The sequence below is a fragment of the Chrysemys picta genome, chromosome 12 (assembly GCF_011386835.1).
Source record: "Chrysemys picta bellii isolate R12L10 chromosome 12, ASM1138683v2, whole genome shotgun sequence".
Classification (NCBI taxonomy): Eukaryota; Metazoa; Chordata; order Testudines; family Emydidae; genus Chrysemys; species Chrysemys picta.
In genome coordinates, this window is record NC_088802.1 from 42,550,696 (window position 1) to 42,576,495 (window position 25,800).

At 43.6% G+C, this 25,800-nt stretch overlaps 2 protein-coding genes across 24 annotated transcripts in view; one reads left to right on the forward strand and one right to left on the reverse strand.

Moving 5' to 3' along the window:
• Positions 1 to 12,509, reverse strand: part of SAP30BP (SAP30 binding protein) — a 60,580-nt gene extending 48,071 nt beyond the window's left edge. For 2 of the 6 annotated variants that reach the window (XM_008163910.4, XM_008163908.4), the window contains exons 1-3: positions 12,375 to 12,509; positions 9,870 to 9,979; positions 6,664 to 6,711 (exon numbers count right to left, since the gene is read on the reverse strand). In XM_008163910.4, coding sequence (XP_008162132.1) covers positions 6,664 to 6,711; positions 9,870 to 9,979; positions 12,375 to 12,489 — 273 coding nt within the window. In that variant the 5' untranslated portion in view covers positions 12,490 to 12,509. The remainder of the gene's footprint in view (positions 1 to 6,663; positions 6,712 to 9,869; positions 9,980 to 12,374) is intronic. The other 4 variants (XM_065563448.1, XM_024101743.3, XM_008163909.4 and 1 more) reach the window with 3 other exon arrangements.
• A 14-nt stretch (positions 12,510 to 12,523) lies between these two features.
• RECQL5 (RecQ like helicase 5) overlaps positions 12,524 to 25,800 on the forward strand; it is a 57,303-nt gene continuing 44,026 nt past the window's right edge. For 3 of the 18 annotated variants that reach the window (XR_508213.4, XR_508214.4, XM_065563447.1), the window contains exons 1-6: positions 12,851 to 14,115; positions 14,920 to 15,041; positions 17,579 to 18,097; positions 19,402 to 19,507; positions 19,974 to 20,085; positions 24,653 to 24,815. Coding sequence is in view for 15 of the 18 variants with exons in the window: in XM_065563447.1 (XP_065419519.1) it covers positions 13,995 to 14,115; positions 14,920 to 15,041; positions 17,579 to 18,097; positions 19,402 to 19,507; positions 19,974 to 20,085; positions 24,653 to 24,815 (1,143 nt within the window). In the remaining 3 variants the exon portion in view is untranslated. The other 15 variants (XR_010591875.1, XM_008163906.4, XM_008163901.4 and 12 more) reach the window with 14 other exon arrangements.

Consider the following 25,800-nt stretch of genomic DNA (forward strand, 5'->3'; position numbering starts at 1 on the left):
GTTAATTTTCACAATGGAGAGAGATAAATAGTGGAGTAACCAAAGGATTTGTACTGGAACCACTGTTCAACATATTCATAAATGATCTGGAAAAGGGGGTAAATGGTGGAGTGGCAAAGTTTGCAGAGGATACAAAATCACTCAAAATAGTTAAGTCCAAAGCAGACTGCAAAGAGTTAGAGGGATCTCACAAAACTGGGTCACTGGGCATCAAAATGGCAGATGAAATTTAACACTAAGGAAAAAGTAATGCACATTGGGAAACATAATCCCAATTAGACATACAAAGTGATGGGGTTTAAAGTAGCTGTTACCACTCAGAAGATCTTAGTCATCATGGCTAGTCCTTTGAAAACATCTGCTCAGTGTGCAGCAGCAGTCAAAAAAAGCTAACAATGTCAGGAACAATTAGGAAAATATAATGCCACTACATTAATCTATGGTACGGCCAAACCTCGAATACTATGTGCAGCTCTTATTGCCCCATCTTAAAAAAAAAGTTAGAATTGGAAAAAATACAGAGAAAGGCAACAAAAAATGATTAGGAGTATGGAACAGCTTCCGTATAAGGAGAGATTAAAGACTGGAATTGTTCAGTTTAGAAAAGAGACTACTAAAGGGAGATATGATAGAGGTCTATAAAATCATGAATGGTGTGGAGAAAGTAAATAAGGAAGCGCTATTTAGCCCTTCACATAACACAAGAATTAGGGCTCTCCCAATGAAATTAAGAAAAAGCAGGTTTAAAATGAACATAAGGAAGTACTTCACAAACTGCATGGTCAATCTGTGGAGCTCGTTGCCAGGGGATGTTAAAAAAAGTTTAATTGGGTTCAAAAAAGAATTTGATAAGTTCATGGAGGATAAGTCCATCAATGGCTATTAACCAAGATGACCAGGGATGAAACCTCATGCTCTGGGTATTCCTAAATTTCAGACTGCCAGAAGCTGGGACTGAACAACAGGGATGGATCACTTGATAACTGCCCTGTTCATTCCCTCTGAAGAATCTGGCATTGGCCACTGTTGGAAGACCGGATACTGGGCTAGATAAGTATGACCATAGTGGGTCAGGCCATGTTCTTATGAAACCAATGGAGAATGAAAATTATGTTTGGCTGGAAAAGATGTTATCCAAAGTTGTTAGTGGATTAATCAAATGGCTCTCCATTAGCCACGCTTTGGCGTTATGATAGCCAGGATTATGTTTACTCCCTAGTTTGAACATGTTAAGAAATCAAAGGGACGGGAAGAAATAAAACAGAAATATACTGCCACTTGGTGGAAAAGATAGGTATGAAATTCTTGCTACTCTTACAAGCAGAACTTTTAAAATGAAGTTTTCCAATGGATTTCTTGGTAGCATTGCTAGTGAAAACTCAACCAGCACCTTAGATAAGATTTACGGTGATGCATTTTAACAAAATCCCACCCCACCTTAGGAACCTGGTATTGGGCCACCTGGCAGGATGACATCCCGAGGAAGCCCAAGATTGGGGACTCTCCAGGCTAGCAGTTCATTTAAAAAACAGAAACAGCCTAACGGATATTTTGTGGCACTCTTATTTTGCACCCTAGGCATATGCCTATTCTGTTTATGCCCAAGGCCAACAAATAAGGGAAATATAACTGGAGCATTACCAAAGTTCCATTTCCTTTTGCTCTCCCTACCATTTCTTCTACATTTTCCCCAAGATGGATGCAACTTCATAAGACTGCCTCCTCACACAGAAAGGATATTTCCCTGTCCAGCTGGCCAAGATCTAGTGCAGTGGTTCTCAACCTGCGGCCCAATTAGCACACAGCTGCAGCCCAGCTGAGTGCTAAAAAAAATTCAAAATTTGCAGCTGTGGTCTGATGGGAGTGGGGCTGGCTGAGAGGGAGACAACATTTGGCTGCTTTCAGGAGGGCTCCTGCCAGCAGGGTGCTGGTGAGTGCAGTTGGCGAGTGCAGCAGGGAGGCAGGGGGTGAGAGAGTGGGTCTCCAGGCAGGCTGAGGGGGAGGGGGGAAGGCAGGCAGGCTGGCAGGCAGGCTCTGGGCTGTGATGGGGTAGGGAGTGCCAGGTTTTAGGTGGGGCTCTGCGCCTAAGGTCTTCGTTGCTGGCCCATAACTGGCACTCCACTCCTAGCCTGGTGCTGGGGTCCCGGGTTCCTGGTGCCCAGCCCTGCGGGGTCTGGGTTCATCTGCCTGCCCCAAGCCCAGGTCTCCCCTCCTGGCCTCCTCTGCGGTAAGAGGGGTGAGGGTGCTGTGGTTCTCAACCTGCAGCCCACGTAACACATTGTGGGCCACATAAACAGGTTGAGAATCACTGATTTAGTGTAACATCAGTTTATCATCTGATATGTTTTATACTGAGGAGGGAATGATTATATCCTGCACTTCAGGTGGAAAGATCTAGCCTAAGAATTAAGATCTTATATTTTAGAAACATAATTTCAAAGACCTGGTTTAAATGTGATGTGGAATGTTGTTCAGCTACTTAACTAAAACCTCAACTAAAGCAAGGGGCAAACAGCTCAGCTGTTAATTTATGTATCAGGATTCTTCTTAAAATATGTTTCCACTCTCTGGAAAGAGTCAGAATAATTAATCCTTGCGTTGTCAGCACAAGCAGCAGAAGTGGGAGAGAGGACAGCAACTCTACTTGCCCACCTGTCCTCATAATGGGTTCACTATTTACATTTTCTTTAGTCTCCTTTCCTATTGGGGCATTTTCATAAATCTTCTTTCATACATTGCTTTGAGGTGCCTCCAGTTTCCTCATCTGTAAAACGGGAATAATGACATATCTCCTTTGTGAGGCACTTTGAGATCTACTGATGAAAAGTACAGTACAAGAGCAAGGTATTATTCCAGACTGAAGAGAAGTTACACACACTTGCATTAAATATATCATCTTCTCTCAAAAGACCTGAAAACACTTCATAGACACTTCAAAACCTCCTGGAGGTAGGTGGAGAGAGATTAAACAACCTGCTTAAGATTACACTAAGCCTGTGGAAGAGTTAGGAAAATAATACCAGTCTCCTCTCCCCTGCCCCCGCTCCCTAAGTCCTCTGTCTTAACCACAAGATCTTCCTTCCTCTCATGTCTCTTCCCAGCAAGAAAGTTGGATTCTAAGTTATCTTAAAATGTTTATTACTTCTCTAAACTGAAGAGTTAATTCAAACAGCCATAATCATATCAATGCTCCCAAAGCGATTATTGTAGAGTAGACACGGGCTGTCAGGTTATGAAAAAAAAAATAATGAAAAAGTGTGAATTATTTTTCAGAAGCATAATGACAGAGTAAAGTGTTCTTCCCCTCCAGTTTTCCATGGGGTTGTGTTTTAAACCATTCCACTTTCTTCTTTTTTCACATTAAGTTGGAGCTCTTGGTTCTCTGTGTGCAACTTTTTTCCTTGTTAAGGGCATTAACTGCTATAGTAGTGGGTATAAGTCCCCTGAAGTCAATGGTGATGCACCTGCTTATGTATGTATTGAACTTGGCCCTAGATCTCGGCTTTCACTTCCCCCTAGGCATAGCCTCCCTCCATGTCCAACATACTCCACTTGCCTAAATACTCCCTAAGCCTCAGCCTCCCATTCAGCTTTACATTTTCTTCCATGCTACTGGCTATGACAGCAACAGTCTGCCTCTTGTCATGACTGACTCCTCTTCTCATGTCTGAAATCAAGCATTTTCTCAATTCCCAATATCAATCTCCTCTTTGATGCTCTATTCCAAGTTTTGAATATAACCGTCTCTCTTTAATGCTGTATTTGAATTAGACCATTAAAGTCCTTGACGCAAGACCTGCTTTTATGTTTGAACAATGTTTTGTTCATTTACTGTATGGCTCTTTAACAACATTACTCTATGTAACTCTGGATTTCCCCCATTATCCCTTCTGTTATAATTATTCTTCCCCAGGGCAGGTATAGCTGGCACGCTGCTCCAGCTTTGACAGAACAGCAGTGGAAAGCTAAAGTGAAAGAACAGGCCTTAACAAGAGCCACTGCCAATTCAAATGGAGGAACAGCACAGATGTGAATGGTGGCTCTATTCCTAGAACCATTTGAATTCCAGGACCGTACTAGATCAGTGGCAGGAAGGTGACAAAGTAGAATGCATTTTCTGGGAACGAGGGAGGCTGCAGGCAAGGTGTTCCTAGTTCAGGCACTGGAATGGGAATCAGAACTTACTGCATTACCTTAGGCACGTCACTCAACCTCTGTGGCTTTATCTCCATGTTTGTATTTTCTTGCCTGTTACTGCTCATTACAAATGTGTGCGCACAGAGAAGCTCTATTCCTCCATCTCCTGCCCGTTTTTACTTAGCAATTCAAGAACCCAGACTAAGTGCCTTGGGGCAGGAACTATCTTTTAGTTAAGTGTTTGTACAGTGCCTAGCCTGTTGTGCTGGGCTCCTAGGCAGTACGGTAATAGAAGTAATACTAAAAGTGTTCATGGCATCACAACTGCAGCCCTATTGATTGATTGGGACAGCAGTGCATATTAGGCATTAGAAGCATGGAAGTTAAAGGAGAAAACTGTTTACGAATGAATATTTTGATAGATAACAAGGTGATAGTTTAAGTTTTAGCAAAGTAATACATAAGATGTAGCAAGAGAGATCGCACCACTGCCATCGTGGACAGGTTTTTGTTGTTGTTTTTGTTTGCAGCTGAATGACGTAACATGGGGAAGAAAATTAGTATTTTCTGGTAGAAGTTACAGCTGGAAAAAGCTGTACATCAACTGCTCTGGAGATTGAGCTCATTCCACACAACAGGTGTGGGACAAGTAGCCACACCAGGGCTCTGTGTTCTGCAGCAGGGACTAGATTCTGCTGGAGATTCTAAACTTTTGTTTTAAAAATTGTTGCTAGCCCATATGGTTGTAAAAACATGAGCCAAGTGCAAACCAATGTGTATTTTCTTGAGTCTGCTGATAATTTTAGAAGAAACATCCAGCTGATGTGCTTAGCCATTGGTGACGGATGCAATGGCCAGTATTTAGAAGTGGAAAGTGGTTGTTGAGGTGGGGAACTAGAAATTTGAAACCTGCTCCCCAGCCTCTTCACCCAATTAACATAAGAATGCCCGTACTGGGTCCATCTAGCCCAGTAACCTGTCTTCCAATAGCAGCCAATGCCAGGTGCCCCAGAGGGAATGAACAGAACAGGCAATCACCAAGTAATCCATCCCCTGCTGCCCATTCCCAGCCTCTGGCAAATGGAGGCTAGGGACACCATCCCTGCCATCCTGGCTAATAGCCATTGATGGACCTATCTTCCATGAACTTATCTAGTTCTTTTTTGAACCCTGTTATAGTCTAGTTGCAATCACTTTCCCCCTTGAATAAAGATGGAAGAGAAAGCTGCAATGTATTTCTCCTTTTTCCTAGCATCAAAAGCCTCAGCCTCCTCCTGTATGCCAAAAACTCTACCATGTCCCATGCACTCCCAGGTGCAAGACACCCACAGACTCCTATCCAGCTGCCAAAACCTCTAGGTATATTAAAAGTATAGACTGACTTAATCCAAAGAATTATGTAAACTGATGAGGCGGGGCTATTGTGAAACATGTTCAAACTGGATAAAAATAATACTGAAATCATTATGTTAATTTTCATGCTATCCAATAAAGACCTCTATATTTTAAGAGTACCTGAAGCTACCATAGCATTTCCAATTTCCTGATGAAAATGAGAAGGCCTTGCTGTAGGGTTTAGATGTAGCTTGTCAGAGGACACAGGTCCTTGGTAAAACTAAGGCCTTGACAATCTGTTCTCTTTCAATATCCAACAGCACTTTTCATATTGTTAGGGAAATTAATTCTTAACCTAATTTCCTAGCCAAAAATTCTAACATTAGTTTTCACTCTCTATAGATGCTTCCTATGCTATTTCAAGTGGATACAGTATCCCCACCAAATACACTTCCTGTCCCTGTTTAGTCTTACTACATGCTATTAAACAGCTGTTGCCTCGCACCACAAAGGCGTGTAAAGTATTCCCTGGTATATGCTATACAATGCACAAGGGTGTGAAAGGTAATTTATAAAAGCAATTATTTGGAAATCTCTAATTTGATATTAATGATGGTCTTTCACAGTCAGATAGCTTTGCACAAAGAATCCTTACAACAGGAACACTAAGACTAGTGTAAAGTGCTTGGATTATTTCTCAAATGATTTTGTAAGATTTCACAATCTCCAGGAATACAGTCCAAATTGAATCATCAAGCTGTTTCTCATGTAAAATCTGTCTTCCAGATGAAAGTGTTCAGACATTTGTGTCAGAACATGGCTCTGAATATTCAGGATAGGCGCCTTGTATTACATGATGATCTCTTTCAGATCAGTGCAATAAAGCCTCCTGTCAGTATCCCACCATGTCAGATCCATTTCACAACATGGCTCACTCATGATTTCAGACCTCTGTATGCCAATCAATCAATGCCCCAGCTAGATAGCTCTGCTGCCTCTTTAGATCTTTTTTAGGAGCCAGAATTAAAATCCCTGAATATTCATGTTACAGGTGCAAATAAAATAGAATAAAAACAATTAAGCACTAAGACTAACCAGAGCAGAAAACAAACCATGAACCAAGCCATGCTGTTAAGACTTATTCCTGTTGCAGACAGCTACCCAACCACATCCCACCACACTTCCAAATACCTTCAGGTCACCAGCCTCAGGTTTTTCAGTCTCTGAATCGTCATCTTCCTACAAGACAAGAATTTACAGGATTAAGCTTAAAGGGTAGGCTTGGCAAGTTCCTGCATATATAGCAAGGGGCTTGCATTCAACAGCCCAGCGACAGTCCAAGACCCTTTCAACCAACAAGTCATCATGAGCTCCATCCCACCCCTTTGCATGACCAAGAGATGAATCAGATAAGCCATGAAAAAGTGTTGTTTAGTAAAAGAACAACTCCAAGTAGCAAATATCCCCTGCAGATATCATACAGCTCCTGAATATTCAAAACCGGACAATAAAAGTCAGCAAGCTTGTCTCATCTGATAATTCCAGCCGTTAGTTTTTGCTTGTTCTGTAATCCTCACAGAAAAAGCAGCATTTGCAAGACCTACTGCACGCCAAGCATACACCAGCAACGTACACAGGACACACCTTGCCTGCCGTCCTACTCAGCATGCAGGCTTGGTGGTGCTAAGCCAGACTCACAAGCTTCAAAGAGCCAGTGATATCGGCAGACACCGCATCTTTGTCATTCTAGTTTAGTGCCCTAAATTGCTTTCACCCAGCTTCCAAACACACAGGAGGAAACAGCCGGTGTTTGGAAGGATTTAATTCTACCATTTCCATCCAGAAATAAGAGCCAGATGTTGCACAAAATGCCACCAAGTAAAGAGTTTTAAGAGATCAAGTTTTGAAGTGCATCGGCATGGTAACCCCTGTTAAAGGTGACCTTTGGCTTTACCAATAGGTTTGATTATCAGCTGGGACTACACTGCTTCATTAGCTACTTAACTTGGGTCATACAGAGCTATGTATCTTTAGAGGTAAATACATAACTCAAGTCAAAACAAGTCACTTTTGAAGAAATAGAATATATTTTGTCCTCCCATAACTTAAAGACCGCTGCCTGGATTTCCCCCAAACTTCTCCATTCAGTTTCAACTCTGGCCTGAACCCAAACACTTGATGTTTCAGCTTCAAAAGAAAAAAATTAGAAAGTTAAAAACAGAAAGAGAAGTTGCTAATGAAAGTGCCATCTCAGTCTTAATGAGCATGTCAAATTGCCAGAAAATTCAAGATCACAGTAGAGAATAATTCCATGTTTTTATCAGAGCTATAATGCTTTTACCAATGAGGTGACCTTTTGTTTAAAATGGCTATTAAATCAAAGAGAACATGGGGTGCAATACTTTCACGACTATTAAGTCTTAGACAATGCAAAGGGTTTTTAGAAATCTACTGCCTTAACATATAGGTATTATTTACAAAACCAAACATACAAGTTACACACAACTATTCAGGAAAGTAGCTTACCAGCCAATACTATGGCCAATGTAAACATATGGAAAAACAGACAAAAGCTTAGTCAATTAAGTGCAACTTGCCTGGCTCTCTGAAGGCCACCAAACCTGGACTCAGATGAACCAGGAGAAGTAGCAAATTCCAAAGTCAAAAGCCTTCCACAAAGAAGGCTCTAATGCTGATCCTTGAAGTATTAGTCCTAGAAATTGATGTCCTACTATTGCAACAGTACATAAGATGAGAGTCAGTCTAGGTAACTGGGTCGTAGACCATCCAGGGTTATGTCACGTACACAGCTGGAAGTGTATGAATAATTAGTACAGAGATTTGAAGACAGTTAGATGCTCTCCACATCTTGCCCCCTCGGAGATGGTGGCTAGCTACATTATACATTCCAAGAAATTGTGCATGCAGATCTTGAAAAATCCACTTCTCAGTGCTGAACAAGAAAGTTTTCTTGGCAAGCATTTCAGCCTAATCCACTGGTTTCTACAAAATTTAAGCTCTCTCTTTTTTTTTTTAAATAAAAAGATGCTTTTAGCTCTTATGGTTGCCAACATTAACACTATGAAACTGCATTAGTTTACACTCTTTCTGAAGACCCAAAAATCACTCCAGGGTCTCTGCTGTCATAGCTTTTCTAAGCTGCAGAAGAATGAATTTAACAAGAACAGTCTGCTTCACTTCTGCTATTCAGAGCCAGTGAAAGTAGAACTTAAATTCCAGCTGCAGTTTGGGACAGCTAAGAGCAGTAGCTGAGACACTGAAGTTAATCACAAGGGAGGGTCACACAAAATGGAATTTGTGGAGGATTACAGTCATAGCGACCACTTCCCTCCCGCACTCCTCACAGCAGCTAAAAGGCTGGAGAAGGGGCAAAGCAGCAGAGATACAATCTTGTACCAGCCAGTAGTCTGTGGAGGGCAAGGAGAGAAAAGCTCCTTCTCTTCCTTTCTGCAGCTAGAGGAGGGAAGGAGCTTCATGTTTCTCAACCACCTACTACCAAGGGTTGGATCCAGAAGATGGATCCTCTTAGCTGGATCCAGTGATGGAACCCTAAAACAGATTCCCAAATTCCCCATTCATAGCAGTTGGGCTTTTCATTAGGCCATTGCCCCATGGTGAGACTGACCACCCTTTTGTATCTCATAACTACATTTGGCTAATTGGTGCCCTGTGAAGTTCTCATGCACTGTATGTGTCTTAGGGATGCTTTGCGATATACATTACTTTGGTATTTAAATGCTGTTATAACATGCCATGCTTTCATGACAAACAAAAGCCATACAGATCTAGACAAGAAATCACTGCTACACCAAGATACTGATGTAGTAAGTGGGATTATGCACAAAAAACCCAACATGATGCTACACAATTTCATTCCTGCTAATTCTCCAGCCTGATCATGCAAAAGCTAGCTGCCCTTTTACAGGGCTTTCCCCATGCCTCTCAGAAGTGCAGTTGAGCTTTCCACCTCTCTTCTCCATTTCCCCACTACAGGATTTCATAACCAATTTTATAGCTCAAGAAATGAAGGTTTATTTTATATTTCAACTATCAATACATAAGTACCTTATCTTATCCATAAAATGGAGTCAAAATGGCAACTAAAAAGTTAGCAACAAGCAACACAGATGAGTTGAGCTGATATTTTGAAAGATAGAGTTCTTGGATTTTAAAACAGACCAAAGGAAATGAAGTTATTTGGTAAGCATGGTTTGGTGGCTGAAGGAGAGGATGAAGTGTCAGGATTTCTGGTATGGTATGGGTGTGGGTGTGTAAAAAAGTCTCGTTAGGGAAGCACTCTGAAGTCCCTAGAAGGCACTATAGGGATATTTAAACGGGGAGTCAGACCAGCTAGCATAAGAGGACAAACTACTTACTGAATGTCTGCTGTTTTCATCATCCTCTTCCTCATACCCATCCTCATCTCCTTCCAACCGGGTGAAATCATCTTCACCATATGCTTCTGACACCAGACCTCCTTTTTCTTCTAGTCCATGCATAGGGGAAAAAAAGAAGAAAAAGCATAATCAAGGCATAAAGTTAACTTAGATCAGGGTGGATAAAACCTTTTTTTTTAATCAAATTTTTAATTTAAATTAAATACACTTTTCTCATCATAAACACACTTAAAATTTGAAATTACGAGAACCTGTGTTAAAGCCTAAATTCACTACAGTCAAATCATTTAATAATAATATTGAGTAGTATTTGTTTTTATTTTGACGTTTTAAAGAAAGTCAAGCCACCAAATTGGTTGAAGTCACTGACTAAACTCTTGGAACCAGAGTTTGTTGTGCTAAACCAGTTTTTGACAGCAGTTCCTCTTCTCCAGGTACAGAGAGAATATTTTCTTCATTTCAGTTTACTCAACTAGTTCAGTTCAATAACTAGTTCATTCAAAGTTAAGAAACCGATTAGGAACTGAAAAAGCAGACAAGCTTGTTTTTCTCTCCCAATCTATTAACAAACAACTACACAGGAAGAGATGAGATCTACTAGCTCTAAAATTCCAAAGGATATGGTGACCAAAAATAATCAGGTGAATTCACTAATAAGATCATTTGTTTAATAAGTTAGTTTTGTAAAACGTATTTTGATATTTTTTTTCCTTTCTGTATCCACACTTATGATTGTTTTTATTAAGAAATAAAGCTATTTTAAAATGCTGGCTTAGTACTTTTAATTGAATTCCAGTTTTTAAGTACAGCTTGATACAGAATGACGGCAAAGTGATCATCTAGTAAAACAGAAAATGGTGACTAATGTATTTAATATAGTAAAAAAAATGTAAAAATAAAGAAGCTGAATAAATGTATGTTAAGCTACATAACTGGTTAAATGTGTAGAGCAAAATTTAGCGTAACAACAATAATTTGCAACTAAAATAACACATTTGAATGGTTACCAATGAGCATCGACTGTTCTTTAGGAAAACAGCTTAAAAAGTACAATTACAAAAAAAAGATTAAGATGACTCCACCCTGATTTAGATGGACACGAACAATAGCAAGCACAAAATGTGAGTTCTGCAACAGGACTGAACTGTTCCCATATTAAATTTGTGATCCACTATAATCCCAAGATCCTTTTCTGCAGTATTCCTTCCTATGCATTCATTTCCCGTTTGTATTTGTGCAATTGATTATTCCTTCTTAAGTGCAGCCCTTCGCATCTGTGCTTATTGAATTTCATCCTATTTTGTCACTCCATTTGTCAAGATCATTTTGAATTCTAATCTTGTCCTCCAAAATGCTTACAACACTTCTCAGCTGGATATTGTCTTCCAACTTTACAAGTGTACTCTCCATGCATTATCCAAATCATTCATGAATATCTTGACTAGATGTGGACATAGGACAGATCCTTGTGGGACCCAACTCAGTATGTCTTTCCAACTGGACTGATGACTATTTTCTGAGTATGGTTTTCCAACCACTTGCACGCACATCTTATAGTAGGTTTGGCTAAACTATATTTCCTTATATTGCTTACAAGAAGGTCATGGGAGGCAGCATCAAAAGGCATACTAAAATTGAGATACTAGGTTTGCGCCACAGCTCAAAGAGCCGAGAAGCGATATAGTACATCTACAGCTCCCCCCCATCCGCAAGGCTTATTAGCCTGTCAGAGAAGGATATTAGGTTGGTTTGACCTGATTTGTTTTTGACAAATCCATATTGCCTGTTTCTTATTACCTTCTAGGTCCTTACAAACCGATTATGGGATTATTTGCACCATTATCTTTCCTGGTACCAAAATTAAACTGACTGGCCTGTAATTCCCAACATATTAACTTCCCACTAGACTCAGGGAGGCGAACTTTATCGCTTGTAATACTGTATTCTGAAGATGGAAAAAGCAGCTGACTCCTCTGTAAGCCACCGGGGACGGGAGGTTGCTCCCTTTCTCTGGTCACTGGTGGCGAGGGAGTAGAAGTAATTTCTTCCTTCTCGCAGCTTTCGCAAGAGACTTAGCATACCGAGGATAAAGTGATACGGTTCCACTGGGACCCGAAGTAACAGTCTCACTCCTGCTACAACGAAGGGAGGAAAAAGAGCAGATTTCCCCTACACCGGGGAGAGGCTTCCCCTACAGATTATGAGCGGGGAGCGTTTCATCCCTTCCCCGGGGCGCTCTGGTGGAAGGGGAAGCCCGCCTCTCGTAGGGGCATTTCTCCGCCGCCACTCGCCTCCCGCCCGTGGGTGAGGGGCGGCGGAGAGGAGCGGGCAACGCTTCTCGGGGGGAGGGGGGGTTGCTCCCCGGGAGCGAGGAGGATGCGACCCCCGTCGGGGACGGGCGCTCTCCGGCCGGTGAAGGAGTCCGGTCTGAGCAGGGGCGCTGCGGGAAGGAGGAGGAGCAGCGGCAGCTGCCCCGCAACTCACCCGCTGCCGTCCCTCCATCGCTCCCCGCCGCGCCGGCCTCGCTGTCGGATTCGGGCTCGGAATCCTCCGCGTAAACCGCCAACGACGACAGGACGCTCTTCTTCGCCGCCGCCATCTTCCTCAGCCCGCCTACTACACACTTCCGGCGACCGAGGATGACGCAGGCAACACGCTGGGATTAGAAAGAGGCGAGCGCTATAGCAACAAGACCCACCCCTTCCGGCTTGTGCTGAGCCCGGTGTACTCAAGCCAGGAGCGCTTCGAGGGTTAGTGTGGTGTCCAGAGACACGTGGCCCCGTTAGACGAGAGGCTGGGGAGGGGAATGTGCGCGCACGAGGACGGAACTCTAAAATCAATGGCACCTACTGGGCTGTTTAAAGGGGATTAGCCCTGACGTCATCAGCCCGCGCCCAGGCGGGAGCAACAGCAGCCGATACGGAAGCTGAATAAGTGCGAGTAATGAGGTGGGGGGCAGCCTGGGCGGAAGGATATAGGCAGGGGGAAGTGGAGGAATAAAGGGGCATGGGGGTAACACCTGGGGATAAAGTAGTCCCTGGAGTGAGGGTGCAGGCAGGGGCTAGTCTCTTGGGCCTGAACCTCTCCGGGGCGGGGGGGCTTGATTCAGGTGGTTCCTTTGCCAAGCAGAGTTACTGCCTAAAACCAGCTCTGGCGCCTGGGACTGGTCTGGGTTAAAGGGCACCTTGAACTTGCCCATTTCCTTCACCCCTTTCCTCTCTTGGCAGTTTCAGCTTTGCTCCCTCAGTGATAATTGGGGGGGAGGGGAAGCTTTCTGGGGGAAGGAGACGGTGGTAAGAGGCAGGAGTGTGGGTGGAGGATGCAGACTGAAGGCAAGAGGATCTGGGCATAGAGAGGACGTGGGTGTGCGAGAGGGGAAGGAAGGAAGTAGTGGGTGTAAGGGAGAAGAAGGTTGTGGGGACAACTGGGAAGCAAGTGCAGGTGGAGCAAACCAAATGACAGGGCTGTGAGTGAGATCAGGCCTGGAAAGCAGTAAGGTTGGCAGAGAGGGGAGGAGAGCAGGTGAAGAAGGTGCCAGTATGAAAAGAGCTGGTGTGAGGGGTTAGAGGCCATGGGATGAGAATTGAGAGCAGGCAGAAAGGACACAGATATTTCCTTAGCCTTTCCTGTTTAATCAGGCCATTCTCCCACAGTAAGCTTCCCAGTGGGGTGGCAAGTTGTGTGTGAATCAGATGCTCTGCTCAGTCTAAAGAGAGGACTACATAAGTGGATTCTCTTCTTGCTCAGTTGTTTCCGACATATGGCGCTATATTAGAAACACTAGCTAGAGCTGTCTGTAAGAAGGGATTTGCCACAAGTGTAAATGAGATTAGCTTTTCCTTATTTTTAGGATCGGGGAGGGAAGCTGATTTACAAGTGATTTTGTCTCTGTCAGAGAGAGACTTTGGAATCATATATACTCCCAGAAAAATATTCCTGGAGCAGTTTAAACTGATGCTTTGGCAGCCAATAATCTAAGGGGAAAAATTCTCTCTGTGACCAAGAAGAACTTGTGATTGGTTGCTGGTGTGAACAACAGTTGAGCTAAGTAAGCTCCTTTCCTTCTCATTTACCTTGACCTCTTTCCAGTACTGTACCTATACGATGAACGACTACACTCCCTCAGGCCTAGATGGCAAGGTCCGGAAAACTCTGAAAAAGATCTTTGGGTTTGACTCCTTTAAAACCTCTCTGCAAGAGAGCGCAACCATGACAGTGGTGAAAGGTAAGGCATGACTGTCTTTCTTGGGACTCTAACCTTGTCTCTTCAATTTTAAGTCTTGCTGCGTGAGATGGTGTTCAAAGAACCAGTGTCACACCTGTTTTGACATTGAGTCAAAATCCCAGGATCCTTCTCTTGTTTCCACTAGAAACCAGCACATGCACACAGCTGTTGCCAGCAGCCATGGTGGCATTAGATCACCAGTATGGTTCTGCCTATTAAATAGCATGGTGTTGGTTGGCATCCTTCTCTGTCAGTGGATGCTGTTTAATACAGTGATAGTTTATTTGATAAAGAATATTCTATCTATAACGGGAAGATTCTCAGCTCCAGTCCAGTACTGGGAGAATTTGTGGTAAAGTTTAACAGGCTGCGGTAAAGGTCCATTTAGTTTGGTAGCTGGATGTAGAACCTGCCAGATGAGTTAAAAGCAAGCTTCTCTGGAAGTGAGCGGATATAAGTTTGGTATGTCATTTAACTTCTCTGTACTTTGATTTACACCTCTGGGTAGAATAATTCCTGTCACCCCAGGGTGTTATGAGGCTTAATTCATGTTCATAAAGTGGTTAGAGTTGCTTGGAAGGAAGCCTGTGGAGAAGTGCAAAATATTGCTATTATTTTATTATTATTCGTTTAAAAATTAAAAAAAACCTCTCTCATGTTGGCATGCGGCATTGTACTTGCAGAGACACACTTCTAATGCAATTTGTCTTGATCTAAAAGACTTTGTGCCCAGTCCTCCAGAGCAGAATCTAGGTGAATTGCCACGGTTTAGTAGCCTTGAGCTTTGTTTTGTTGTCTTTGCAGGCAAGAACGATGTCTTTGTATGCATGCCCACAGGGGCAGGGAAATCCCTGTGCTACCAACTTCCTGCAGTTCTGGCAGTGGGCATCACCATTGTCATTTCACCTCTGATTGCACTGATTCAGGTAACCATCTCCTGTTAGCTGTGGAAAAGCAATCAGTGAAGGGAGGGTGGGGAGACTGTGTGGATGCACAGTTGGGTCCAATCCCTTCCCCCACTGCCAACCTCTGATCCCAGTTGGTCTCTTTAGTCTCATTTCATTGATGTGGGTTTGGTTTTCTGATCCTGTGAGTAGGTAAGAATACTGTTGCTAACTGCCTTGACAGTAGAGTCCTGTGGCACCTTATAGACTAACAGATGTATTGGAGCATGAGCTTTCGTGGGTGAATACCCACTTCTTCGGATGCATCCAAAGAAGTGGGTATTCACCCACGAAAGCTCTTGCTCCAATACGTCTGTTACTCTATAAGGTGCCACAGGACTCTTTGCTGCATTTACAGATCCAGACTAACACGGCTACCCCTTTGATACTTGACAGTAGAGTTTTTCCAATTAACCATAGTTTAAAGTATCCTGGCTTGCAGAACCATGGCAGGCCTGTATCACAATCTAACATCCTAAAGGGGAATAAGGGGATTTGAACTAAACTAACTGCAGGGGGATTTTTTTTTTTTAACCTTTAATAGATGATCTAAATGATCACTTCTCTCTCCTTTTGCCCCGTTGCCTGTTACCTCCATTCAGAGATGTACTATCTGGAGGCAGCAAAGTAGAACATCGAAAATGGATTAAATTGGACCATTCCTAAGAAGAAAATTACTATTTTATTTATTTCTGTAGTAAAACCCCTCGGAAATATCAGTTTTTCCTCATAACAGATATTTTGCTTAGTATCAAGCTGTCTTTCTGTCATTCTTCCCCATTCCATCACAGAAAGAGGAAGTTTCAGGCAGCGCCACTCCTTGAACACTTAAGGCTTCAGGGCAATTCCATATGGACATTTGGCCTTTTCTGGTGCTTTGTCACCCAGTTGTGAAGAGTGACTTTCCCTGCTGTTTTACTTAGACTTTTGTAAGGCATTTGATTTAATGCCACACAACATTCTGGTTAGCACGTACTTTGGCGTTGTCTTGTGCTATTTTTTTTTAAAAGGGATCAGAAACTGGCTAACTGACCGATCTCAAAAAATAATTGTCAATGAGGAATTTCCATCAAATGGGGCTGTTTCTAGTGATGTTCCATAGTGATGTTCTAGGACTAAGTTTGACACTTTCAATATTTTTCAATAAGTTATTTGGGAATACATATAAAATTGCTGCTGATAAAATTTTTGGATGGCACAAAGATTGGCAGAATGGTAAATGTTGATGACTTGGTAAGCTGGGCCCATTCGAAAAAAATGTGTCTTAATACAGCCAAATGCAAGTTGATACATTTAGGAACAAGGAATGCAGGCCATAACTACACAGTGGAAGACTGGATCCTGGAAAGCAGTGATTCTGCAAAGGATGTAGGAGTCATAGTGGACAAGCAACTCAACATCAGCTCCCAGTGTGAGTCTGTGGCCAAAAGGGTTGATGCGATACCTGGATGTATAAACAGGAGTAGAGAGGTGATCTTATCTTTGTATGGGTCATTAGTGAGACTTATACTGGAATTTTGAAAAGAGAGAGTGAAAGAAAGCTCCAAAAATGATTTGAGGGCAGGAGAAAATCCCATGCAGTGAGGGATTTAAATAGCTCAATCTTTTTAGTTTATCAAAAACAATATTGAGCGATGACTTGATTACAATGTATAAATATCTTTTTATAAGGAGAAAATAGTAGGTACTAATGAGCTCTTTCATCTAGTTGAGAAAGGCGAAACGAAGTCAAAGCCAAAGAAATTCAAATTAGAAATAAGGCACAAATAGTTAACAGGAATGGTGTTTAACCATTGGAACAACTACCAAGGAAAGTGCTGTATTCTTCCACTTTTGATGTAATCAAATTAAGACTGGACACCTTTCTGGAAGAGATGCTTTAGCTAAAACACAAGTTCTTGGGCTCTGTGCAGAGGTGATTGGATGAAATTCTATGGCTGGTGTTATGCAGAAAGTCAGAATGGATGATCTAATAGTTCCTTCTGGCTTTTAAAATTGATTTAATTTTACCCGAGATGGCTCAATTTTAGTGGTGAACGAAGTGATCCCGGTACATAGTCTATACTCTATACATTTGTAAAGTTCTTTGGGATCCTGAGGGATGAAATGCGCTATAAAAATGTGAGTAGTTGCTGTCATGCATTTTCCTTCAGTGCAGGGAGCTGATGCTGATCATCCTGAGATGATCTCATTGTCATCTCCAATGTCTGAAAATAACTGGGTCCCTGCTGACAGTCTCATTGCTGATAGGAGAACCTTTGTCTCTTATAAATGCTGATGGTTACCTGAAGAGATGGGTGGCTGATAAAGCTGATCCGTTTTGTTAGCTGCTGCAGTTAAGCCTGTTTAAAAAGACTCCTGCACTTAAAGACAATTGGAGCTGAGGCTATGCAGTAGGTGAGATGTTGGTGGACAGGGTCTGGAAACGAGAGGTAAAGCTTGGTTATTGTGTGTATCTCTGTAGTAGTTGTTTTGGTAAAGACTTTCTTCAATGCCACTTGCTTCTTTTTTAATCACAGGACCAAGTGGATCATTTGTTGGCACTGAAGGTCAAAGTCTACTCTCTGAATTCCAAGCTTTCTGCTCAGGAAAGGAAGACCATCCTGGCTGACTTGGCAAGCGAGAAGCCTCAGGTGAAGCTCCTGTATATCACCCCAGAGATGGCAGCCGCCTCCTCCTTCCAGCCCACCCTGAACTCCCTTGTGTCTCGAAACCTCTTGTCCTACCTAATAATAGATGAGGCTCACTGTGTCTCCCAGTGGGGACATGACTTCCGACCCGACTACCTGCGACTGGGCTCCTTACGCTCTCGCATACCCAACACGCCATGCGTCGCCCTGACTGCCACAGCCACCAAACAGGTCCAGGATGACATAGTGGTGTCACTGAAGCTAAAGCAACCTGTTGCCACCTTTAAGACACCTTGCTTCAGACCTAACCTGTTCTATGATGTGCAGTTTAAGGAGCTCTTGACTGATCCCTATGCGAATCTGAAGGATTTCTGTCTGAAGGCCCTTGAAGAGAAGAATGCCCAAGGGGTAGGTTTAAGTCTCAGAAGCTACTTTCAAGGGCAGAATGGTAAATGGAACAGAACTGTCCTAAACGTTGTGGTATCGGGATGGCACTAATAGGACTAAGATGGGGAAGGGAGAGGTCACTGAAAGAAACACTCAGGTACTTTTTGAAAAACTTCTTCTAAATCTCTGAAATACTTCACATCCTTCCAGATATTGACCTCGCCGTGATGGCAAGGTGGTGAACTTTTGCCTTTATAGAGTGATACGCACACACAGTGTCGCTGCCCTCTTCCCCCAATCCTTCACCAAGCCTAAGTGGATGGGCATTGATGTGAGGGGGTTCTGCAGGGAGCTGGGAGAAGAATCTCCCCACCCTTCTACTTCCAGGCTATGAAACTGAGTCGCCCCATAGCTGCTACGGCAGTAGCCTCGCTGGTTCAGCATCCTCTCTCCATGTGGTAGAGAACACTAGCCATTGCAGATATGCTCCTGTCCCTTTCTGTAAGCCTGACTGTTCAGGGAGTTACTGCGGGGCAGCATTTCCATACATATCTGATGGAGACCCTCTCTGCGGGCTCTCTGGTAAAGCATTGGAGGGCGTAGCACTCAGGAACGGTCTCAATGCTTATTGGGTCCGATCCTGCAAAGTACCCTCCGTTCCCTACTGAAGTCAATGAGAGTTGCCAGTGTTCATCAGTTCACAGGATCAGGCCCACTGTGCCAGAGATCATGGGCTGGCACCCTTCCTGGTGAGCCTTCACATGTCCATGTTGTTTCAGCAGATGCTTTATTTCCCTTACGGTTAACATTTCTTTCTCAGCTGATTTTGTTTTCTCTCACTTGACAAATGCACACACATCAGTTTGGTTTTGCTGTGTGTCTGTGGCAAAAAATGAGAGAGAGAGAGATTTGCCCAGTGGTTATGGCACTAGCCTAGGATTTAGAAGAACTGGATTCACTTCTCCCTGTGTGACCCTGGGCAAGTGGCTTAGCCTCCCTGTGCCTCAGTTCTCCCTGTGCAAAATGGGGATAATAGCACTGCCCTGCCTCCATTACAGATTGTGGGGAGCTCAGATACTACAATGATGGGCCCTGGCAGTACCTAGGATAAACATGCTTCCTGCTTGGTTTACTTCCATGCTGGTTTATCAACCCCATTGGGAATACTTACAACTCAAAAGATATTTTGCGGCTGCAGGGGAGCCAGCACAGGGAGAAGAGTCTCAAGCTTTTGTAGCCCTGTCCCCTCAGCAGTAATGGCTGTGAGCTTTTTCCGTCTTCCCCCGGATAGCGTGCTGGATTTTCTCTTCTCTGGCTCTGTGTAGGTATACTCTGGCTGTGGCATTGTGTACTGCAGGATGAGAGAGGTCTGTGACCAATTGGCTATTGAGCTGAGCTACAGAGGAGTGAAAGCCAAGGCCTATCATGCAGGTACTGGATGTTGTGTCTACATTGTACAGCCCCTCAGTCAGGGCTGCAGAATTTCACATTATCTAATAGTCTGGGTCAGGGCTACCTTAGGGAGCAACTCTGTACATGTGATCCTGTGGCTGCTGAGATTTGGTCAGGAGCTTGAGTTGACAGGCCCTTGACCTGAGTGGGGTGGGATGGGGTGGAAAGGTGCTCCTTTGGCTCTGGAACTCAGTGCCCTCTGCCGGTCCTATCTATTCAGGCTCTTGCCTGAGAGGGAACTGAATTTTCCTCTTGTGGTGGGGGGAGTATTGAGTCCTTTTGTTTGATGATGAGCCAGTCTGAAGTGGGGGGTAATGTACTTGACTTTGACCAGCACATTTTTATACATAGGAGAGTGGGGAGAGATTGCTGGGGAACTGAGGGGTGAAAGGGTATCTCCTCTTTCTCTCTGATTTCCCTGCTTTCTCTCCTTTTCCCTCCCCAGGGCTGAAGGCAGCAGACAGAACTTTGATTCAGAATGAGTGGATGGAGGAAAAGGTCCCTGTTATTGTTGCTACCATCAGTTTTGGAATGGGAGTCGACAAAGCTAATGTCAGGTATGTAGGAGCTTGGGCAGAGAGGGGAAAACATCCTCCTTAGGGTCCCTCCCCCGTATACTGTCTCAAGAGAACTTGATACGCTTCTCTAGCCCTCCCTGTGAAGAAACCAGATCTCCACAAGAGGGCGTGGGGATGGGAGGAATTCACCTTCAAACTTCATAAACATGTGAGAGGTGTTTCTGTTTAGAAGCTGCAGAGAGTGGAAAGGTTGGGCTTTTACTCGTTATGGGATACCAGTGTTAAACACAGATCATTAGAGGGTCTGACTTGAGGGGACCTGCTACAGACAAAGAAAGTGTACTCTCCTTTGCTGCTCTGAGGTATAAAGGGGCTTGACAGTTGCTTTTGCAAGATTAGGTTTTGATTTCCTTGTTTTCCCAGAGGTTTCCCTGGAGGGTTGGACTGGCATCAAATAGACAAATTTGAGCAGTGGAGAGGGAAAGACTTTCTTAGCTGCTGTTTAAAACTATGCTTAATTCCTGATTAACTCAAACTGCTGGCAGACACTTCGAAGAAAAGTTGTCTTTGTGAAAGATTCAATACACCTGCCCCTTCAGCTAAGTGCCAAGAGAGCTAAAATTCTTTTAGTCCTCTAGCAAAAACTGGGAAGACAAGACTTGATATTCCTAAGGTAAAGGACAAACAAAAAGAAAGAAAAATCCTTTCAGGCCTTCTTTATACATCATAACATTTGGTTTTGGGTTGGTTTTTTTTTTTTTAAATAGGGGGACACATGCAAACATGCCTGTTTGCAGGTCACCAGAAAATTCAGAAGAATGCCTTCTCTTGCAGTTATGCCTGGGCATTATTGTGGGGAATAGCATCCCTATAGTAAGGATGAGATTTGCTGATTTTTCTGAATGCTCTAAAATCCTCATGCATAATAGCATTAAATGGAAGGTTAAAGTCTGTAGTCAGCACCAACAATACAGCAACCTGGTCATGCTGCTCACTCAAATCCTGAACAGTTGAAGACTGAGGGCTTGGCTACACCTGTGAGTTAGAGCACATTAAAGCAGCCCCGGGCACCCTAGCTCACTGCGTGTCCACACGGGCAAGGCATGTAGAGTGCTCTGACTCTAGGGCTAGAACGCTCCTGGTACTCCACCTCGGTGAGAAGATTAACACTTAGTGAGCTTTGGCTGAAAGGCCCAGGTGTCAGTGTGAACGAGGTGTTGCATTACTGCGCTCTGATCAGCCTCCAGAAACGTCCCAGAATCCCCTTAAGTCAAGTGGCCACTCTTGTCGTTGTTTTGGAATCACTGCAGGAATGCAGATATGCCCTTTGAAAGCTCCGTTTCTGACAGCTGGCATGCTTATCTGCTCTGAGACAAAGCAGCCATTATTGTGGAATGCTGGGGGGGGGGGGGGGGGGAGGGGTCTGCTGCTGTCTGAACTTACAAGACAGCATGCTGACATGCTCTCAGCCCCCCAAAAACCCACTCTCTCTCCCCCCATATACACAACACACTCCACCTCCCCACCCCCCATTTGAAAAGCATGTTGCAGCCACTTGCATGCTGGGATAGCTACCACAATGCACTGCTCTCTGTGGCCATTGCAAGAGCTGCTAATGTGGCCACGCCAGTGCACTTGCAGCTGTCAGTGTGGACAGACTGCAGCGCTTTCCCTACTGCACTCTATGAAGGCTGGTTTAACTCAAAGTGCTCTACATCTGCAAGTGTAGCCATGCCCTGAGTGTGATCAAAGAAAAACAAGTAGTGATGGCTTCACACAATGGCAGCATGATCAGAGAGGCTGCTGGACATCAGCATAAGCGCCCACAATAAAGTTCTATTCTAAGAACTGGTTTGATGTTGACACGGACAGATGACAGTATCAAACCAGTAATATGTGTTTGTCATGAAAAATAAACACAGTAAACAAATTTCATCTTTCTACAATAATTTATCTAGTCTAGAGACACCAAAAGTTTACAGCTATCCATATTACCTCTCAGAGGGCTGTAGTTTCTGTGAAAGAGGGCTGAAGGAAATGTCAGATACTAGAAAAATTAAAGTCATTTGCTACTTTTTAAAACAGGCATAGAAAACCTCAAATGGGATTCCCCCATAACAGCTTGATTTTTCTACAGCAGTTTAACAAACAATTATAAACATTTAAAAACCATCCCTTAAAAACAGACTTTGTGCTTGTCACCCCTGTTAAAATGGAGATCGTGGTGTAACTGTGGTGGCACTATCAACCCACATTTCCCCCACCCTCAACTCCCAATATTGCTGTGCCACATCAGGGCCCAGCATGGAGTTAGTAATGCAAACTGGGGTAATTTGGACAAGGCGTTCCTCAGATACAGGTCTCTCCTCCCCCATGAGGAGCTGATTTTAATGCTCTAAAACCCAGGGGGCTGGACTAGATGACTTCGTGAAGTCCCTTCCAAACCTACATTTCTATGGTTCTATGTTTAGAGAGATTTTCTTGAAATTACTGTTTCACAACAGGGGCTGGGGTAGACTTTGGGAGATGGGGAAGGACCCCATTGAGATGAATGGGTTAGCTCACACATGTGCCATCTTCCGAAGCACAGTCATGGATGCTACTAGATTGCTACAAAGGCAGAATTGACTACTGTGCTCCTCTACTTGTACAACCCACATAATTCAGCACCGAAATAAGGAGTCTCCTTGTACAGTATTATGAACTGTAGCAACCTGCAGCAAGAAATCCCTGTACCAGTCAATATGCCAGTCCCTAACACAGTGGAGAGCAGAGGGAGAGCATACAGATGAATGAGAAAACACATAAAACAGCACATTTAGTCATTCTGTGTTGCTTGTAAGGGCAACCCTTGACAAAACATACTTACAGTAGAACCCCAGTAACTCTTGCCAGCTGCTGGTGCAGAGTTAAGTTTGTTGAGCAGAACAGACTATTTCCTGGCTTTCAGTGATTTAAGGATAGACACATTTGATATTCCAGAAGGGTATGTGGTACTACCAATCAACCGTAACCCTGCAGTAACAAAGTTCTTGGGACAGGAATTGTACACACATCATCAGGTATAAGATCATGCCTGAGAAGTGTGGAGGAGGCCCCTGAGGGAAATGAACGGAGGGTTCCCCTGCTGTTGCCAGCCCCTCCCTATTTGCTGCTTATTCACTGTGGCTGGAGATGGCGTATTTGAGGCGCTCGTAAACATACAGGCAAGGAGGAAATGTTATGCTCTGCTACCTCCCGCCTGGCCCTGGTTCTGACAGAGTGTTTAAATGAGGATAACCAGTGACTAGATTCCTGCAGTCTCTCACTCCATACGTCTGCAGCACACAAACTTCTGGAGTATGGGGTTTAGCATACAATAATGAGGCCACTTTTGAGGTGTCGGAGAAAAACACAGTTCTCACTTTTTGTTTGGGTACAGCAAGTCAGATGCTTTATTTCTCTCACAATTGCGCAGAGAGAAAGAGCTAAGCAGGTCTCTCTACAGGTAAACAGTTACAGCAAACATTTATACCTTTCATTACAGACAATAACAAGCAACAGCTGCATTTTGTTTATACATAGGCCATCTTGATATCTTATTTTTCTCACTTGTTTTGACTCTAGCCTACATACAATATTTTCTACACATTATCTACACAAGGTCGCAACAACTTCTCACACAGTTCTTTCCCACTCGCCTCACACAATCCTCACTTCTACAAATCTCGCGTTATTAGGGTTACAGTTAGCCTGACTCTTGCTAACGAACTGTCATGCATTGCAGTTCCTTCCTGTCAGTTCTTTCTCTGCTTCCACAGAGGGAACCCTTTGTATAAAATATTGGCAGCACATCACCGGAGCATAAACTGCTCTGGGACCCAGAGGGTAGAGAACACAGCTGTCAGTGAATGTTCTAGCATTTATAGGTTTAAGTCAGCCATGCAATGGTATTTTGATTGCCGTTTTTGTGTGCAACTTCAATGGTTGTTTAGTAATGATCCATGGTGGCATATTATGATTGCAAGGGAGCCCTTACTGTATAGTTGAAGTTTGTGAGACAGAATTCCATACGCATAGCTTGTAGGCAAAGAAGCTTCTAACCGAAGTTTAAATGGGGAAAGTTCTATCACGTGTGTATACAGGAGGTCGAACTAGATCACCATGGTCCCTTCTGGCCTTGGAATCTATGAATAATATTATTATAAAACATGTTTCAAATCCGTAAAGTAAATAATGCATATTAATAACATGCACACCTTTACAGTAAAAGAACACAAACTCCTGGAGATCAATACTGTTTTCTCCCCCCTTCACAGCTGTATATCTTTATACATGTATAGTATATACACCCTGCCTATTCTCCTCCATTTGCTTTGGGTGTGTCCCGCTGACTTATTGTTTACACACACACTAGGCTTTTGTTGTAGCTTCCCTTGGTGCCTCTTTACTATTTTAAGAATGCCCAGTTAAGAATCCCTTGCTCCATTCCCTTCTAAGTCCTTGCTCCCACTTACGCTGCTCTGTTTCTACTTTATTGTTGGACTCAGTAGAGAACATCTCTGTGTTTACAATGACGGGAGAAAAGACTTCAACTCGATGCTTACCATTCTCTTATCCCATGCAGATTTGTTGCCCATTGGAATATTGCGAAGTCGATGGCTGGATATTACCAGGAGTCTGGAAGGGCTGGGAGAGATGGGAAGCTGTCCTGTTGCCGTCTCTATTACTCTAGGAATGACCGGGAGCAAGTGTCCTTCCTGATCAAGAAGGAGCTCTCTAAACTCCAGGTAGGATCTGCAGAAGAGCTTCCTACAGCACTACTAACACTAGGTTTTGCTCTTTGTCTATGTCACAGGCCTGGCTAGCACCACTTTCTGTGCAATGCATGGTACTATGGGTGGTCCCTGCCTCAGTTCACAAATCGTGGCAGCCTGTTTGGAGCAGGGCGGTCTATGCTGCAAGCTCAGCACTCATCTTTACACAGTTAAACTCCGAATCTGGCTGTCTGTGCCTTTAAACAGGCAAGTGCTTGATTGTAGTGCTTGAAGCCAAGGCCCTAGCCTGGTTCAGAGTTTGCACTGAAGAGCTCCTTCTCTGTCCAAGTCTCCCCCAGTACTCCCCTGGAGAGGAAGCAGACAAGCCTTCTTAACTGGCCTGCTGGCTCCTGATTGGACAGGGTCTCCTCCTGGCCTTTCTAGGCCTCTGGAGGACTAACTCTTGTTTGTAGCCTGGGCTGAGTTGGTTTTCCTAGAGCAGAGGGGTGTCAGTGCTTCAACCGCTGCAGCAAGAGATAGAGAAGGCCAGATACACCCCATCACGGTCTAGTTCAATGGCTCTCAACCTTTCCAGACTATTGTACCCCTTTCAGGAGTCTGATTTGTCTTGCATACCCCCAAGTTTCACCTCACTTAAAAACTACTTGCTTCCAAAATCAGACATAAAAATACAAAAGTGTCACAGCACTGAAAAATTGCTCACTTTCTCATTTTTACCATACAATTATAAAATAAATCAATTGGAATATAAATATTGTACTTACGTTTCAGTGTATAGTATATAGAGCAGTATAAACAGGTCATTGTCTGCATGAAATTTTAGTTTTTATGACTTCGCTAGTGCTTTTTATGTAGCCTGTTGTAAAACTAGGCCAATATCTAGAGGAGCTGATGTACCCCCTGGAGTATCTCTGCATACCCCCAGGGTTACACTAGGGTTACCATATCTCCTAAATAAAAAAAGAGGACCCTCCACGGGCCCTGGCTCCGCCCATTT